General features: G+C 50.4%; 1 protein-coding gene across 1 annotated transcript; it reads left to right on the top strand.

The window, feature by feature from the left end:
• The first annotated feature begins 13,141 nt into the window (after nt 1-13,141).
• On the top strand, nt 13,142-17,222 carry FOXA2 (forkhead box A2). The gene is made up of 2 exons (XM_061558757.1): nt 13,142-13,744; nt 14,944-17,222. The coding sequence occupies exons 1-2, from the start codon at nt 13,655-13,657 to the stop codon at nt 16,204-16,206; spliced, it is 1,353 nt and encodes a 450-aa protein (XP_061414741.1). The 5' UTR covers nt 13,142-13,654; the 3' UTR covers nt 16,207-17,222.
• The last annotated feature ends 353 nt before the right edge of the window (nt 17,223-17,575 follow it).

The raw sequence follows: 17,575 nt of genomic DNA, 5'->3' as shown, positions 1-17,575 counted from the left end.
TGATTATCACATCGCGATATGAAAACCGACCGTGTTCGATCACCGGCTAGTGGTAGATAGCTGAAGCGGTCTTAGTCCCTGACCAAAATCACAAATATGCAACACACCAGCTGTGGTGAAGTATGGATACACAACCCCCATTACCGCTGCAGCGTGGGAAGGTCTTTATCTACCAGTGAAAGGTTATAATTTGTTTGAATACATTTTAATGACTGAAATGTGAGATATTTGCTTGCAAATATGTACCGCAAAATGATGCCTTACCTAAATGGTATATGGAGGTTTGAGACTGTGCGTAGGAAATGATGCCATGATCATCATCACCATGATCAATCTACTGCTGGATGAAGGCCTCCCCAACAATCCTCCACGCAGCACGGTCACACGAGATGGATTTCATCGATCCATCTTCTCGAGTAGACGATCACATCGGCCGTCCACTCCGTGATTACTCTGAGATCATCATCCGTAATCCCAAGCCCACTTAATATCATAGATAGATACGTTATATATATTTTTATCTTTAAGGCAATGCAATTGATGAATGTGTTGATGTTTAAACAAATATTTATAACATGATGATTCATTTTTTTAGCGTGTGTTTTCTAACCATGCGTTTTACGCTCTTTTCAGTATTTCAATAAAAATTCCAAGCATACATCTCTACACTGTTCAAATTTAATTCCATATTTTCCCTTCGCGACGCTATTATATTATGTGTGTATTCTAAAACAATTTTTTTCTATTAAGTTGAAATACTATTATCATACCCCCTCTTAATATGGCCTGACTTGAAGATACGTGCATTGTACACTTTGTAATAATTTGTATATTTTAATTCCAAAATATACATATTGTTATCAAAGTAAAATAAACAAATACGGATTTGAACAATTGCAAACGCCGGTGCTGGTAGGTCTGGTGCTCGTATGTACACGCGCAGACGCCGAGTCAATCCACTGCTGGATGAGATGCGGGGCTATCCGCGCCGTGCGGGTCTTGTGGGTTATTTGACCATTCTTCATCACGTATAGGTCAAGCGCCGGTTATTTAAGAGAAGAGAAGAAGGGGGTGGCCGACGTCAGATGTAGAGATCGTCGCCACCTGATTTCGATTCCCAGCCACTGCTCACATCGGTGGCGAGTCATATCTCAACTGCATGGTCCTGGGAACACAACATGCAACATTGAGTACTTTATGGCATACACATCGCTGTGTCGTTAAACACGAAACAATGAACTCATTATTCCCGTATTTTCTCTCCACGTATAAAAATAAAAATCCCAACGATGTCTTTTACGCAATAGCAGGAGGGGTACTTTCTGCTAATTTATTTTCCCCTTTAAATTCGCCGCAAGCGCGCTAATGATGCTGTTGCGTGTTGCGTATTTACTGTCGCTTTGCGTCGAACCTAGGACCCACGTCCAACAGAGTGGGCCCTTGCCTACGAACATCTGCCAGTTCACGAGCATTGCTTCAAGTGAGCCCTGCCACAGCGTGTGCCTGCTCATTGTATTCAACCAAACGCTGCTGACTTCGTGCACCGCTCCGGGAAGGTCGAGTGACTAGTGATGGGAATGCGTTTTCTATATATATATTTGAAAAAATAAATTCCGTAAATTTTGTATGGCAAGGAGGCGAATCGCCCGGTTATCGCACCACCGATTCTCACGTCTGGCCACGTACGGCGCGAAAGAAGCTCAACATGCATATGCATCGTGTGTGCCCGCTTAGGTGGTGGCTGCTGTCTCGTGGAGGAGGGAGGGGGGGAGGGGGTATTTGGGGGGGGGGGTAAACGTAAGTAAACATTCCCGCGTGTGGTCCCGTATTGACCCCGCGGAATAATCTGGAGCCCGAGACGGACAATGCCGCAGTGAAAAGAGCCGTGCAGATTGTGAACATTAAGCCGGGGAAGAGGAGACTTGTGGGACGCCTTCTCCAGACTTTGTTCCGCTAAAAATAAGAAATATATGTGTACGTGTGTTGGGGGAGCGGTGGCGCACTGGTTAGCGGTACGAACTCGAAATCAGAAACCAACAAAATGCGAAGCGAGCGGTGGCGCGGTGATCCGCGCACTGCCCCCACCTGAGTTCGATTTTCGACGCACGGCGAACATCAGTGGAGGATTTTGATTTAAAGCTTTCGTGACTGCAGGGATTCATATTCTTGGTTCTTTCGGTAAAGTCACGTAGAAGGGAAATAATAAATAAAATTATTTTATTTTATTATATATTTTTTATTTTATTGTTTCCCTTCTACGTGACTTTACCGAAAGAACCAAGAACATCAGTGGAGGAGTCGGGATAGCTGAAACCGGTCCGCCTATCCAACATCACCCTGCAGTGACCCACGTGGTGAAGTATGATCAAATAACTCCCCCCCCGCCTCCTTCCTCGCCACGACCTACGACAATTGATCGTCAAAGGGGATGCGAATTTTCCACGCAAGACGTATCGGCGATCATGAACGAGTGTCTGTTGTAAATTACAACGATGTTCTAGGGAGGCGATACATCTAATAGGTCCACCCCTATAGCCGATTCGAGACTCGTGCAGTAACTTAAACCCATCGATAACGCGCACATCGGGACACCGCAAAAACGTGCATCGGTTTCACGCCTAGTTCTAAATCGATCTGTTGTCTCCTGCAAAGCACTTAAAATATATTGACCTCCGTAATCGTTGAACCGTGTGATCGGCCTTCCGTGGAGTGTGACGCTGAAGCCAACACAGAGCGAGAGAAGCCAGCCGCTGCTATCCGTTGGGGTCCCAAGTGTGTCATACAGAACGACGTGCCAGTTGAAATATGGATTCACTGATGACAAGGGTCATTCGCCTGAAACGACGGATCTTGTAATCTTCCACAGTCGTGCTTTGTTAATGACCTGTCAATGTTGGAAGTGAAGCATCGTTTAGTTAACATGATCAAAACATGATCAGAACATGATAAAAAAATAAAGGGTTGTTTTGGGTTAGATCGCGTAAATATAAATGTGTCGTTAACCCGCTACCACCCGACACAGCCAACTAGTAAGGTTTGTCACGTGAACAAAACGCGAGTAAGCTCACAACATTTAATACTCTGGTGATTGCGACCAGCTTCATCAGGCGATTTGCCAGAATTGTGAAGACGTCTTCACAGTTCTGGTCTTAAATAGAGCAAGATGACGAAAGCCCACGCGTTAAATTAACATTTGCAAGCTACGGGACTTCGATCGAGATCACAGTTACCGACGGCACGTGTCTATCTATCTGAAACGCCGAGCGGTCAGCCACAGACATGAGTAATGCAGTTGCTGTAGACGGGCGTCTAAAACGTTCATTTAAATCGAGCGGCGTTGCTGCGACGTTGCAGGGTGACGCGTCGGCGATTCTCACCGGAGGACTCTAGGCTCGTTCCAACGAGGGAGAGTCCGAGGTGCAACGTTGTCGAATTCGCGCCTCCACCGAATATTCGCGGTTGATTGGATTCACTCACGGAGCGGGCGGGGGGGGGGGGTTCGGCCTTCCCTTTTGCCTCTGCAAAAGTGTGACGATGAATCCGAAACAACGCGAACAAAAGACGTGGTCCAATCTAGCGATAGATGAAGCTCATGACGGTCGTGGGATGTTTTTTATATTTTTTCTCACCATACTTCACGAGGGTGGTCAGTGCCTGCTGGTGGAGAAGAGGGAGAATGGGTGGGAAGGCGGCACCGGTTCTGATCTCACTCGCCAGTATGTTCAGAATCAGAATTTGTATTTATACTGGAGGAATCCGATGAGCTATAAAGCTCTTTCGCACAGATGCCCAGTACGGGCGGGTCAGAAAGTTACATCAACAAAAAAAACTAAAACGCGATATGAGTGCAAAGTATAGCAAATGTAAGTAAATCACAAATCATTTGCATATATATTTGTTTATATTTTTACCAGGTAAAGCCCACTGAGCTATTAGCTGCTTTTTCAGAAACCACCTGACCACAAATAATATTGCTCAATGTTAGCCGTGGCAGCGAGCGGGGTTCATGACGCAGCGAGATAACCACTCTGCCACCGCTCCACCCCAAAGGCCACACACGTATCGGTTACTATAGCCAATCATACCTAGAGAGGTTACACAGACTCGATATGATTTGCCCGAGTACAATACTTTACTAATTTAGCAGCGTTAGTTTAACAAGCCTGACTCCGCTGATGAGATCGAGAAGGTCGCATGATCACACCGGTCTGGAGAGCCAAGAGGCCCGGTGACCGCAATTTATATTTTACTTTTGTAGTCTGGAGACACAGAACGGAGTTTCGATCATTGCCCATAGAGGGCGCACTCTACTCGAAAACGCGCGCGGAGCTCTCTCTGTGTGGGTGTGGATGATCTTGCATTATCTATGTACTTTCGTTTTACTACTTTTTAAAATTATATTTTAATAGGAAAGGCCCACTGAGAAATACAGCACATTTTTCAGAAGCGACCTGGCCACAAATGATAGCTCAACGGGGGAGTGGCTTATCTTCATGTGTACATTTATAGCAGCCGAACGCTCTAAACGTATGTTGATTAATTATAAATGTGGAGGGTTAAACCCGGAGGATCCGGAGAAAAATCCACGCGACCAGCGGGAAATGATTCAAACTCCAAATATATATACAGGCGTCAGGGTCGGGATTGAACTCACGACCTCTTCTATATCGGACGAGGGAGTTAACATTTCACCACTCATCAAATACACACTCGTCACACACAAACACACACTCATTACACATACTCATCTCACACACACACTCATAGAACACACACACTCATCACACACACAGTCATCACACACACACACTCATCACACACCAAGGCCGTAGCCATGGAGTCAACATTGGGGGGAACCAGATCTTCCAGTGGGGGTCCCCCCCCCCCAGAAAAAATAAATCAAAATTTGAAAACGAATTTCCTGCCGTTTCCTGCCTAAAATAAAAAAAGTTCACTAACACATAGGATGGACTTTTATTTTAATTTATACAATAATGTCTAATAGTGTATTGTATTACATTGCTCTGTTTTTCCTTGTTTACCTTTTCTTCTTTCATTGTATGTAATGGCAGAGATTAGGGATTAATAAAGTACAACCATAACTAAAATCATATACACAGAAATCTCTTTTATAGCAATGTATTGGGGGGGGGGGACATTTTGAGCATATTTGAATATTGGGGGGATGTGTCCCCAATATATATTATAATTACGGCCTTGTCACACACACACTCATCACACACACACTCATCACACACACACTCATCACACACACTCATCACACACACATCACACACACTCATCACACACACATCACACACACACACTCATCACACACACACTCATCACACACACACACTCATCACACACACCCTCATCACACACTCACACACTCATCACACACACACTCATCACACATACACTCATCACACACTCATCACACACACTCATCACACACTCATCACACACACTCATCACACTCACTCATCACACACACACACCCATCACACACACACACTCATCACACACACACTCATCACACACACACACTCATCACACATACACTCACACACACACTCATCACACACACCCTCATCACACACACTCACACACACTCATCACACACCACTCATCACACACACACACTCATCACACACTCATCACACACACTCATCACACACTCATCACACACACTCATCACACTCACTCATCACAACAACACCCATCACCCACACACTCATCACACACACACTCATCACACACACACTCATCACACATACACTCATCACACACACACATCACACACACACTCATCACACACACCACACTCATCACCATACACTCATCACACACACACTCATCACACACACTCATCACACACACACACTCATCACACATACACTCATCACACACACACTCATCACACACACCCTCATCACACACACTCACACACTCATCACACACACCTCATCACACACACACTCATCACACACCACTCATCACACACACTCATCACACACACACACTCATCACACACCCTCATCACACACACTCACACACTCATCACACACACACTCATCACACATCACTCATCACCACACTCATCACACACACTCATCACACACTCATCACACACACTCATCACACACACTCATCACACACACACCCATCACACACACTCATCACACACACTCATCACACACACACCCATCACACACACACTCATCACACACACACCCATCACACACACACACTCATCACACACACACTCATCACACACACACCCATCACACACACACACTCATCACACACACACCCATCACACACACACACTCATCACACACACACACTCATCACACACACACCCATCACACACACACACTCATCACACACACACACTCATCACACACACACTCATCACACACACACACTCATCACACACACCTCATCACCACACACACTCATCACACACACTCATCACACACACACACTCATCACACACTCATCACACACACACACTCATCACACACACACACTCATCACACACTCATCACACAACACCCCACCCACACTCATCACACACACACACACACATCACACACACATCACACACACACACTCATCACACACACTCATCACACACACACACACACTCATCACACACACACACTCATCACACACACATCACACACACACATCACACACACACACACTCATCACACACACTCATCACACACACACTCATCACACACACACACTCATCACACACACATCACACACACATCACACACACTCACACATCACACACACTCACACATCACACACACACACACTCATCACACACACACACTCATCACACACACACATCACACACACATCACACACACTCATCACACACACACATCACACACACACACTCATCACACACACACACTCATCACACACACACTCATCACACATCACACACACATCACACACACACACTCATCACACACACACACTCATCACACACACATCACACACACACACTCATCACACACACTCATCACACACACACACTCATCACACACACACTCATCACACACACATCACACACACACACTCATCACACACTCATCACACACACACTCATCACACATACACACTCATCACACACACACTCACTCATCACACACACACACGCGCAGCAAACACGACGGACACTCGGCGGCCAAGAGGAGTCGTGGACGCGCGCGTTGTATACCCAAGCCAGGCCGCGGCCAGCATTGTTTCCCTAGCGTAAACTCCCGTCCACTTAAAGCGCCCCTTAGCCAAAGATAACATCCATTAAAATTAATCCCATCAGCAGACGATTACTGCGGAGGACAGACGCATAGCCCCGACCGCTCGTCCCGGATTAATCATGTTGGTTTGTCCCAAAACCCCAGCCAGCCAGCCAGCAACTTGGGCAGTCAACAATAAATCTGCGCCTCTCACCTTCACTGCGAATCCCGTCACCGTAACCACCACCACCACCGCCGCCAACTTCCCAGCTTGATAGGCGGAGTGTACACGTTTTTGTTTGCGTGTTAATTACTGGGGGGGGGGGGGGGGGGGGGTTAGCAGGTGAGACCCCCATTGTGTGCGGTGTTATTGGGGGGGGGAGCGGTGGTGCAACGGTGTTATTGGGGGGGGGGGGGGTAACGGTGGTGCAGCGGTTGCCGCACTGCGCTACGAACCCGGCGACCCGAGTTCGATTCCCGCTCACGGCCAACACCGGTAATGATTATCTGAAGCGGTCCTGGGCCTCTCCTAGGCCTACTCAGCCTCAAACGAGTACCTGGATACTGTGTGCAAACGTCGCCGCGAGAGAGACAAAGGCGGTCGGGCGTGGTGCTGGCCACCCACCCCCTCTTGTACCGTTTTCGCCTTCATAGGTGCTCGCTTACAGCACTTGCCCCTACAGTCTGTTGAGGCTATGCTATACGGGGGATATTTGTCCTTTACTCTGTTACGCATGTATGTGTTTGTCTACGCTATGTATGCATTTGCATGTTCGTCTATAAGCTGCGGATGTCGTAGGGCAGTGAGATTTGTTTTTTTTATGCATAGGGTATTATGTGTTTGTGCCTTTGTATGAGTATAATCTGCAGGCTATTTAATTTGGGTTGTTTATATGTAACACGTCATTTTATAACAACGGCTATGTATATAGCTGCGTATTAATATGCGCGTTCGATTCGTTAGTCTGATGGGTACGGTGTCTTTGTGGGGAGCGGAGGGGCAGTGGTTAGCGCACTTGGCAACGAAGCTGACGACCCAAGTTCGATTCCCGCTTGTGGCCAACAATTAGGGACGATCACCTGAACCGGTACTTGGTCTCCCCGAGGTCGACTCAGCCTCCAACGAGTGTGTGAACATCAGCCCGGGGGAGACTAAGGCGTCCTGGCGTGGTTCTAGCCGCACGCTTCGTGTGCCGTGGTGGCTTTCCTCCATGAGTGCTCGCTCGCAGCATTTGGTCCGACAGCTCTGCAGTTTACGGCTGTAGGGAGGCGGGATACTGTATTTGTCTTTGTGTGTAACTGTGTGTGTAAGGGCGTGTTTATATGCGTATAATGGTAGGCGCACGTGTGTTTGTATATATGTGTATACGAGCGCACGTGTATCTGTGCTTTTACGTGTGCAATATTTTTTTCCGTTGCGAATATAAAAACCCTCGGCATAGATAATAATCAACGACAAACAGCGATGCGTGCAAACTATTTTGGAGACAAGGGCGCAGCTCACGTGCTATTTGCGTTGTAAATTTGAAAACAAATATTGAGAGATCGGTTGAACAGTGGTGAATAAACACAAATTAATTTAAAACGTAATATCATTACCTCTTGCCTTCATCGTTACCGCTCGCTGCCTTTAAAAGTAACTCTGTGCTGGAATGTTTTTAAATGTTTATTTTTCTATATATTACACTTACATCCGCAACAAACATTTGAATTGCACGCGCGTGTGCGTGCGTGTGCACACACTCCATATCTCTCTCATGCACCATAATTAATATCAATAATGATTTCAATGCGTAACGCGCCGCCAGCACGATATTTGCTGTGAGAGGAGGGGACGATCCCGAGGTGCAGAGGAGGCAGCTGCAAGACCGCCACGTAATGAGCCTGGTGCCAACAATTGCCTAAGCTCTGCGGTCCCCGATATGTTAAGGGGGGAGGGAACCGGAGCGCCCGGAGAACACTCACACGTGCGAGGGGGAAACACTCTATCTCGGCGGTCGGAAATCAAAATAAAACAAGAAGAGCCATTTCTTTACGAATTCGGTAAAAAAAATCCTCAGAATTTCAAGAGCCGCCAATGCACGTTCAGAACTTCGCGAAGCGGTCCTTAAAGAGCCGCAGAATGCCGACTCCTCCTCTATCTACATGTAGATGGGACAGGCGGTGGGGGGGGGGGGGGGGGGTCCACATTTGCTGTACCGCCTTGTCGTGGCGAGCCAGGCTACGGCTCCGAGACGCCCAGCGTGATAGGAGATTCAGCATGCATTTCGGTGATCCACCAACGCCTCGCTGTCTCCACAGTGCTGGTTCAGCGGCGTGCGCCATCATCGTACAGGGATGAATTGGGGGCAGCGGTGACGCAATGGTTAGCGCAATGTGCCATGAAGCGAGCCGACCTGAGTTCGATTTCCGACCACGCTTAACATCAGCTGGGAGTGGTACATCAGAATTGCTTCTGAGGCCCCCACCCCCCCTTCAGTAACCCACACAGATGTGCACGATGAAGTATGGTCAAACACACTTTCACGACCGACATGGTTGTGGCCACGCCTTCGGCTGTGTAAGAATTAATCGACAATGGGTTGGAACCTATTGGATGCGGCCAAATATCCCAATGCAGGATACGCCTGATCAAAAAGTATAGACGCGTGACTCATTAGATTGGCGAGAGAGGGCTTGCACCGAAGGAGATGGAGTGATGGAATCAGTTCACGTGTGCAGGTGGCTGGAGGGATTGTTGTATCGCAGGATCGTGAGAGATGGGGTCGGTTTGGGGGAGGCCTTCATCCAGCAGTGGATTGTTAATGGCTGCTACTGCTGATGACGATCACGACGATGATCATTGCAAGATTTCAGTGCAACAACAAAAAAAAAAATCTGAAAAAAACTCTGCGCGCATACGAATTTATATCCGTTGAACTTCTTTCGCACCGTGCGTAGCCACCCGTGCTCGTAGGAGGTGCGGCGTTGGTGGCGCCTTTGCAGTGTAGCAGTGGTTGCCTGGCTCAGGCTGCCGTGGCAGCCCACGGACGGCAAACCTCGCAACAACAAAAAAACAACAAAAAAATCCACGGCGTGTTGAAGGGTTCAAAGGCGGCTCGTCACGGCGAGACGGAGGGACCTGGGATTGTTACCAGAGGCGCCCGAAACTCAATGCGAACTATTTTCCCATTTCGCCGTCGCACAAAGGGATGCGTGGCTTATAAAAGCGTGAACTTTGCTGGCTGAAATGTTAATTTTAAAGGGGGGGGAGGGAGCGGAGGGGGGGGCAGGGGGACACGATAGTAGTTGGGGAGTTGATCGGCAGGTCGTGTGTGGTGGGGTAAAGTGTTGGTTACTCTCACCACCTTTTCCAAGACGTCGAGCTAAACGCGGAGTGGTAGGCCAAATGTCCTCTTGTAGGGCTCCCTGGAGCTCCTTCAAGTGGAGGCACCTTCCAGCAGCAGTGACGTGAGCGATCAATCGCAGGGCTGCGCCTTTTGCCCGTGGAACAAAGATTGTAATTCGATTGTATAATAAGCCCATCATCAGCAGCAGCCATGGCCAATCTGCTGCTAGATGAAGGCATCCCAAATCCTTCATCATTTCTCGCGATCCTGGCGACGTGATGACATCACGCCCGAGCACCCGCACACGAGCCCATTTCTTTAATCGCGCTCCATCTCCTTTGTGGACGTATTTGTGTGCATAGATTGAAAACGCATGTCGACTATCAGTTTATACTGATCACCCGTAATTAAAACATATCCGTATTTTTGCGACGAACATTATGATTCATAGTTGGGGTTTGTTTTAGGAGGGAGGGGGTGAGGGGGAGGTCAGATCGCGTAAATTAAAATGTGTGTGTCGTAAATCCTCCTCCACCCGACACAGCCAATTAAGAAATGTGGTCACGTGATGAGCAAACGTGGCCAATTTATTATCGTTTCAGCAGCACCGGCAGCGTTGCAGAGTCATCTCACGACGTCTGTCGATTTGCTCGTTACACGCCATCAATGTAACGGTGTGTAACGCAGCAGACCACCTATTATTTCCCAGCCACGTCGAAAATGATTTCCTTTTTTTTTATTTTGCCAGGCAGTGATAATGACGAATGTGCCGGGCTATTTGTTTGTATTCTAGCAAAGGCTCGTGGAGTCTTAAGACGCGCTTCGTCTCGAGTCCCGCTAGATTGAGGCCAGTTCCATGAAGTTCATCGACCTACGTTTCACGTAACCGTCATTTGACAAAAAAAACGATCCATTCGTACCCCGGATTACGTCGGGGATGCGTTCCTGAAATGTGCGACGACGAATATCGAAACGACGCGAATCAAAGCGATGTACAGGGTCGTAGTCGGTGGCGAAGGCTGAAAGGCGACGGATAACGAGACAGGACGGACGACGACGCTGCTGCTGCTGCTGCTGCTGCTGTCAGCGACGTAAGCGTGGGGTTGAGGAGATGCAAATCGGGTAGCGGTGTTCAATCAAGTGACGACGCATTCGCGAAACGACGAATAAGGGGGAGTTGTAAATCGGGGTCCAACTTTATATATTTACTTAATTATTTATGTGAACACCCCCCCCCCCCCCCCATAATGTCGAGCGAAAGTATGGCGATGCCTTCACCCAGCAGTGGATTTACAATTGGGATGTGAATTTCTGTTGCGCAATGTCGCGTGGTCATCAACGGAAGACCACAGCTACGAATGTCACGGTGTGTATCGCTGGGCCTTCGATGGACAAATTACTGTCTCTCTATAAATGGTCGCGACTAGGGAGACAAAGGCGGTCCGGGCGTGGTGCTGGCGACACACCCCCCTCGTGTGCCGTGCCGGCCTTCATAGTTACTGCTACTCGCTAACAGCACTTACCCCAATAGTCTGTTAAGGCTACACGGGAGTTGTCTTTGTCGGCGTCGTTAAATCTACAACTTACACAATGTAAATACACAGCGATCGGGGCAACGCTTCTCGTCGCACTGTGCTTCGAACCCGGCGAGCTGAGCTAAATTCCCGGCTAACATCAGTGGCGAGTTAAGACTTCACCAATCGTGCGTCCCTCATTGCAACCAACCGGACCAGCACGGTGAAGCATGGTCAAACAAATCCGGCGTTGGGGGGGGAGGGGGACGTTGTGAAAGTTTCCATCCAGCAGTGGATCGATTATATGTATCATTAATAATTCACTATACCCTATAGGGATTGAAACGTGTGGATGGCTGAAGCGCGCTGATCATGCCCGCGCCGTGGGTGTTTGTATTACACAGGTCGGATTATAACAAAGCGAGTGTGTCGTGAATTACTCGAGCTGCTAACGGATGGTCAACTAACAAAGAGCAGACCCCGTCTCTCTTGCTCCCGGTGTTTTTATGTGGGCAATCTATAACTTTAGATTCACTATAGATTATCCACAAATTCAATTAAACTGCGCACACTCGCGAACAGACGGCCGTCAGCGCTACTAAAACCAATTTAGTTACACAAAGACAAAGATCCCCCGTATAACCCTTCCAGGTTGTTGAAACGAGTGCTGATAGCAAGGCACCTTCAATTACACACACACACACACGCGCGCGTGTAAAAAACACACACACGCACACAATGTACCAAGTAGCCTGGGGCAGTGGCGAGCGACAGTCTAACAATCGAGTCGATGTGTATAAGTAGTAATTACGAGATTAGGATCTGCCGTAATATTGCAAAAGCGCTCATTGTGTTCGAGCTCCGGGCCTGGTTTAGGGCAGCTACACAATGAGTGTGGTAGACCCCCGTGTAAGACAGCAGCAGCAACGTTAGACGCAGCAGCAGCAGCAGCAGCGGCGCCCTATAGGTGTGAGCTGATTATTCAAATCGGCGAGAGAGAGGCGCGCGCGCGCGCGCGACGAGGGGGTAAGGGCGCTTCCAGGCAAAGGGAGCGTGCGTCGTTTTAAACGCTGCCCCACACGCCCATGCGCGCCACTCCATCCCACCACCACCACCACGCGCGCGCGCGCGCCTCCGCGAGCGGCATTCCACGAGCGAGGGTGGCCGCGACAGGCAGCAGCAGCGGCAGCAGCAGCAGCGGTGGCAGCCAACAGGCAGCGAGCAGACAGCGAGCGGGACGCACACACACACGCAGCAGTAGCAGCAGTAGCAGCAGTAGCAGCAGCTCTAGATCAGTTCGCACGGCGCTCCTCAGGTGCAGGCGCGAGTCGCGTGCCTCTCTCTCGCCACGTGAGCGGGGGAGGCGATTGCCTAAAGGGGGGGGGGGGGTGATGGTTGGGCAGTGATCTGTTATTTATTCGTTCCTTATTACGGAAGAAAGAAAGCAACAGCAGCAGCAGGAGTAGCAACGCAAAGGACAACGAACTCCCCCCCCCCCGTCCAAAAAAAGCGAGGATATTATTTCACACCATTATCTAAGCCCCCGGCCATGCACCTAGCCCCGAGTCTTCTAGGATCAGTGAAAATGGAAGGACACGAGGTGACAGACTGGAACAGCTACTACATGGACACGTCGGAGGTGAGTGAGTGAGCGAGTGAATGAGTGAGCGTCGTGCGTGCGTGCGTGCGCGCTCGCGTGAAAACGTGCTGCGTTGCACCGTCGCTCGGCTGGCGACAATTGGTAAGCGCGATTTGACGATGTAATTGGAAAAGTGCGATTACGCACTTGGCAAAAGATTGCGTCTCGCTGTGGGTCTTTTTTATGTTGTTACGGGAGGTCGATTCATTCCTCGGTAGCGCCGCTCGTTCGCTGAGGCTGCGTGCTGTCGTTCGGGAGAGCGGCGATGCGCACGGCTCATCCCCTCGCCTTCACGCCCTAACAGATTGATTCTCTTATCCCCAAACAAGGGGGGGGGGCATTGCCGCGGCGTATTTAAACACGTGCAGCCAGCGGTGGTATTGGCTTCAAACGAAATCTTTTGATATTTGGCGATTTGCCGACGTAAACTTCGTGGCCCTTTGTAAATAAATGTTATCCGCTGCTCAGTGTATACACAAAGGCCGGGTTATATGTGTACACACACACACGTGTGTAGGTATATGTATGTATGCACCTGTGCGCGCGTGTGTGTGAGAGCTAATTTATTTAACGTGTTGAACTGCACAGAACCACGGGGTGCGTCTGTGCCACTGCAGTTCCACACTCGCACACCAAACTCCACGTTGCTCAGTACGCTCTTAGTTTCTCTGGGATGCATTTTGCCCACGATAAAAGTACTACGATGGTGGGGGAGGGGGGGGGGAGAAGCACAGCGTAAGGACGGGGAGGATGGCGGTGGTGAATTGATGTGGGGGGGGGGGGCGCTAGGTGGTGTTGGTGGGGGGCCCCCGCCCACACTCCCCTAATGACGACACTCTGCAAGCACCCTCATTCTCACGGTCTCCACCCGCCGCCGCTCCAGGCCGCCTGCCCGCCCGCCCGCCCGGGCAGCAGCAGCAGCGAGCGAGCGACGCGACATCACCGCTCGTTACGACGCCGCACGGCCACCCCTTGACTCCTCTCGTCCTGTCAACCGCTGCCTCGTAGCCACTGACACGCGGAAAAAGGGGGGTGGGGGGCACTTCGTTAGCCGCGCTCTCTCTCTCTCGATTCACTGTGCCCCCGAATAAGTAGCTGGCCGTACGCACGGCACAACGCGCGGCACAACGCGCGCGCGCAAGCAAATCGCGTGAATAATCCCGGTGCCCTCCGCTGCCGCTATGTTTTCCTGTCCCAAGGTGTACCCCACGGTGAGCAGCATGAACAACGGGATGGGCATGGGCGGCATGAACGGCTACATGAGCGGCGTGAGCTCGCTCAGCTCCTCGGCGAACCTGAGCGCCGGCTCGCCAAACATGGGCTACGTGAACACGGCGATGGGGGCCGGCTCCCTGTCCAGCATGGCCGGGCCGGGCGGCGCCATGGGCTCGGCCGGGGGCATCCCCGCCATGGGGGCCAGCATGAGCCCCATGGGGGCCCAGGGCGGCTCCATCAACAGCTACTCGGCGGCGTACGGCGCCATGAGCCCCGCCACCATGAGCCAGATGTCGTACGCGCAAGGCAACCTGAACCGCGCGCGGGATCCCAAGAGCTACCGGCGCAGCTACACGCACGCCAAGCCGCCGTACTCGTACATCTCGCTCATCACCATGGCCATCCAGCAGGCGCCCAACAAGATGATGACGCTCAACGAGATCTACCAGTGGATCATGGACCTCTTCCCCTTCTACCGGCAGAACCAGCAGCGCTGGCAGAACTCTATCCGGCACTCGCTCTCCTTCAACGACTGTTTCGTCAAGGTGCCGCGCTCGCCCGACAAGCCGGGCAAGGGCTCCTTCTGGGCGCTCCACCCGGACTCGGGCAACATGTTCGAGAACGGCTGCTACCTGCGCAGGCAGAAGCGCTTCAAGTGCGACAGGAAGATGGGCCCCAAGTCGGCGCAGGACGCCACGAACTCGAGACACTCAAGCGTCGACGGCGCGCACGTGGACGACTCGATCGGCGTTCACGACAGCGACAGCCCGCCCAGCATGGAGCAGATGAAATCCGGCATAGCGGACATGAAACACCAGCAGCAGCAGCAACAACAGCAGCATCAGCAACAGCATCAGCACGTGATAGGAGGACACCCGGGGGCCGATGGTTCCCCGTCGCCTGCGTCCCAAGCGCAGTCGATGCTGTCGCACGCGGCGCATCTCGTGCACGTAACGTCAGCCGAGACGGCGGCTCACTTGAAGGCGGACCCGCGTTACTCCTTCAACCACCCGTTCTCCATCACCAACCTCATGTCGTCCGAGCAGCAGAGCCACCATCACAAAATGGACCTCAAAGCCTATGAGCAGGCCATGCAGCAGTACCCGCATGGCTACGGCGGCAGCATGGGCAATAGCCTCTCGCTGGGCTCCATGTCCGTGAAATCGGCGCTTGAGCCGTCCTCGATGTCCAATGAGACGGCGTACTACCAAGGTGTGTATTCCAGACCCATCATGAATTCCTCGTAAAGGCCCCCCACCCTCTCTCTCCCACCCAACCTCACCTGCTCCCTTCCCCACTGCTTCCCACCCCCCCCCCCAAATGAACGATCTCCCGTTTTACGCAATTAAAGAAAACAAGAGGGAGCGAGAGAGATGGAGAGAGGTCAAATAAAAATGTAGCAGTCACCTCTCCCAAGCGTGCATAATGGAAATACGCATCGTATGAGAAAACCCAACTTTGACACAATACATATATATACATATTCTGGTATACATGCGAAAAGTATTTGCATTTTAGCTCAAAAATAAACCTTTGGTCCCCCCTCTCCCCCCTGTCTATTCCTGCGGCATGTCTATACTGCATCTTGTACATTCACACGCACGCGCGGATACGCACGGCGACAGCGCGCGTGTCCCTCCGGGTTTCCACGTTTCGCAGGCTGTGAACGACTTGAAACGACATTGCGTGCGCGCGTGCGTGCGTGTGTGTAAACGCGAACGTGTGTTCTCTTTGACCGTGTATAATAGGCATGTAGTGATGGTTTTTTTCTTCTCCTCTCTCTCTCTACACACAATCTGTATAATGTACAAACAACAACGACAATGACGTCAATCGACGCGCTCCGGACTGCCGACATCGTGCGATGCGGTCCAACGGATGAACGTCACCTTTGTTTCTTTCACTTTGCGAACAGGCAATAATCTCAAGGAGAGCCGCGCTAACTTATCGAGCGAGTAACAACAATGCGTCGTCTGCCCGCGTTGTTACCATTGTACGCGACTGTGCGTCTAAACGGCGACGTCTCCCGTCTCGTTCAGTTCACGCGAGCTCGGATAGTGAAACTCTCACACGCACACACACACACACACGCGTGTGTTTTTATTTCTCTATTTTTTCTGTTGTTTTTTTCGTGTGCGTGCGTTATTTATAAGATGGTCTAAGTCCAGCACTGGATGAACACATTATTTAATTTCGTTGAAAATCGTTGCGATGTGTGTGTGTATATATATATATATGTGTTGATTAGCGCGCAGCGAAGACAAGTGGCGTTCCTATTGGTTTAATCTTATATGCAAATAAATGAAACATGCTGTTGATATGAACACAACGTTACCGTGTCTCTGTACATGCGCGCAGACTGACACGTTCGCGATACGTGTGTACACGTGTGTCGTCGTCGTCCCCACCACCACCACCACCACCCGCCCGGCGCATTGCCTTAAAACTATAGTCCGACGGTTTTATGGTGGCCCAGTTTGTTGGCGAGCTGCGTTATGGGCACCCAAGCCAAACCCGAGTTTGAGCCCAAGCCAACGGCTGATATCGCTGAGCGGCAAGTGATCTCAGCACCGGTTCCTGCACGGTACCCTGCCGTTCCATCAATCCTCGCAGATC

This window comes from Lethenteron reissneri, chromosome 25, assembly GCF_015708825.2.
Source record: "Lethenteron reissneri isolate LAM-NWPU_2019-01 chromosome 25, ASM1570882v1, whole genome shotgun sequence".
NCBI lineage: Eukaryota > Metazoa > Chordata > Hyperoartia > Petromyzontiformes > Petromyzontidae > Lethenteron > Lethenteron reissneri.
The sequence above is the reverse complement of the archived record's forward strand: the minus strand, read 5'-3'. Positions and strand labels throughout refer to the sequence as shown.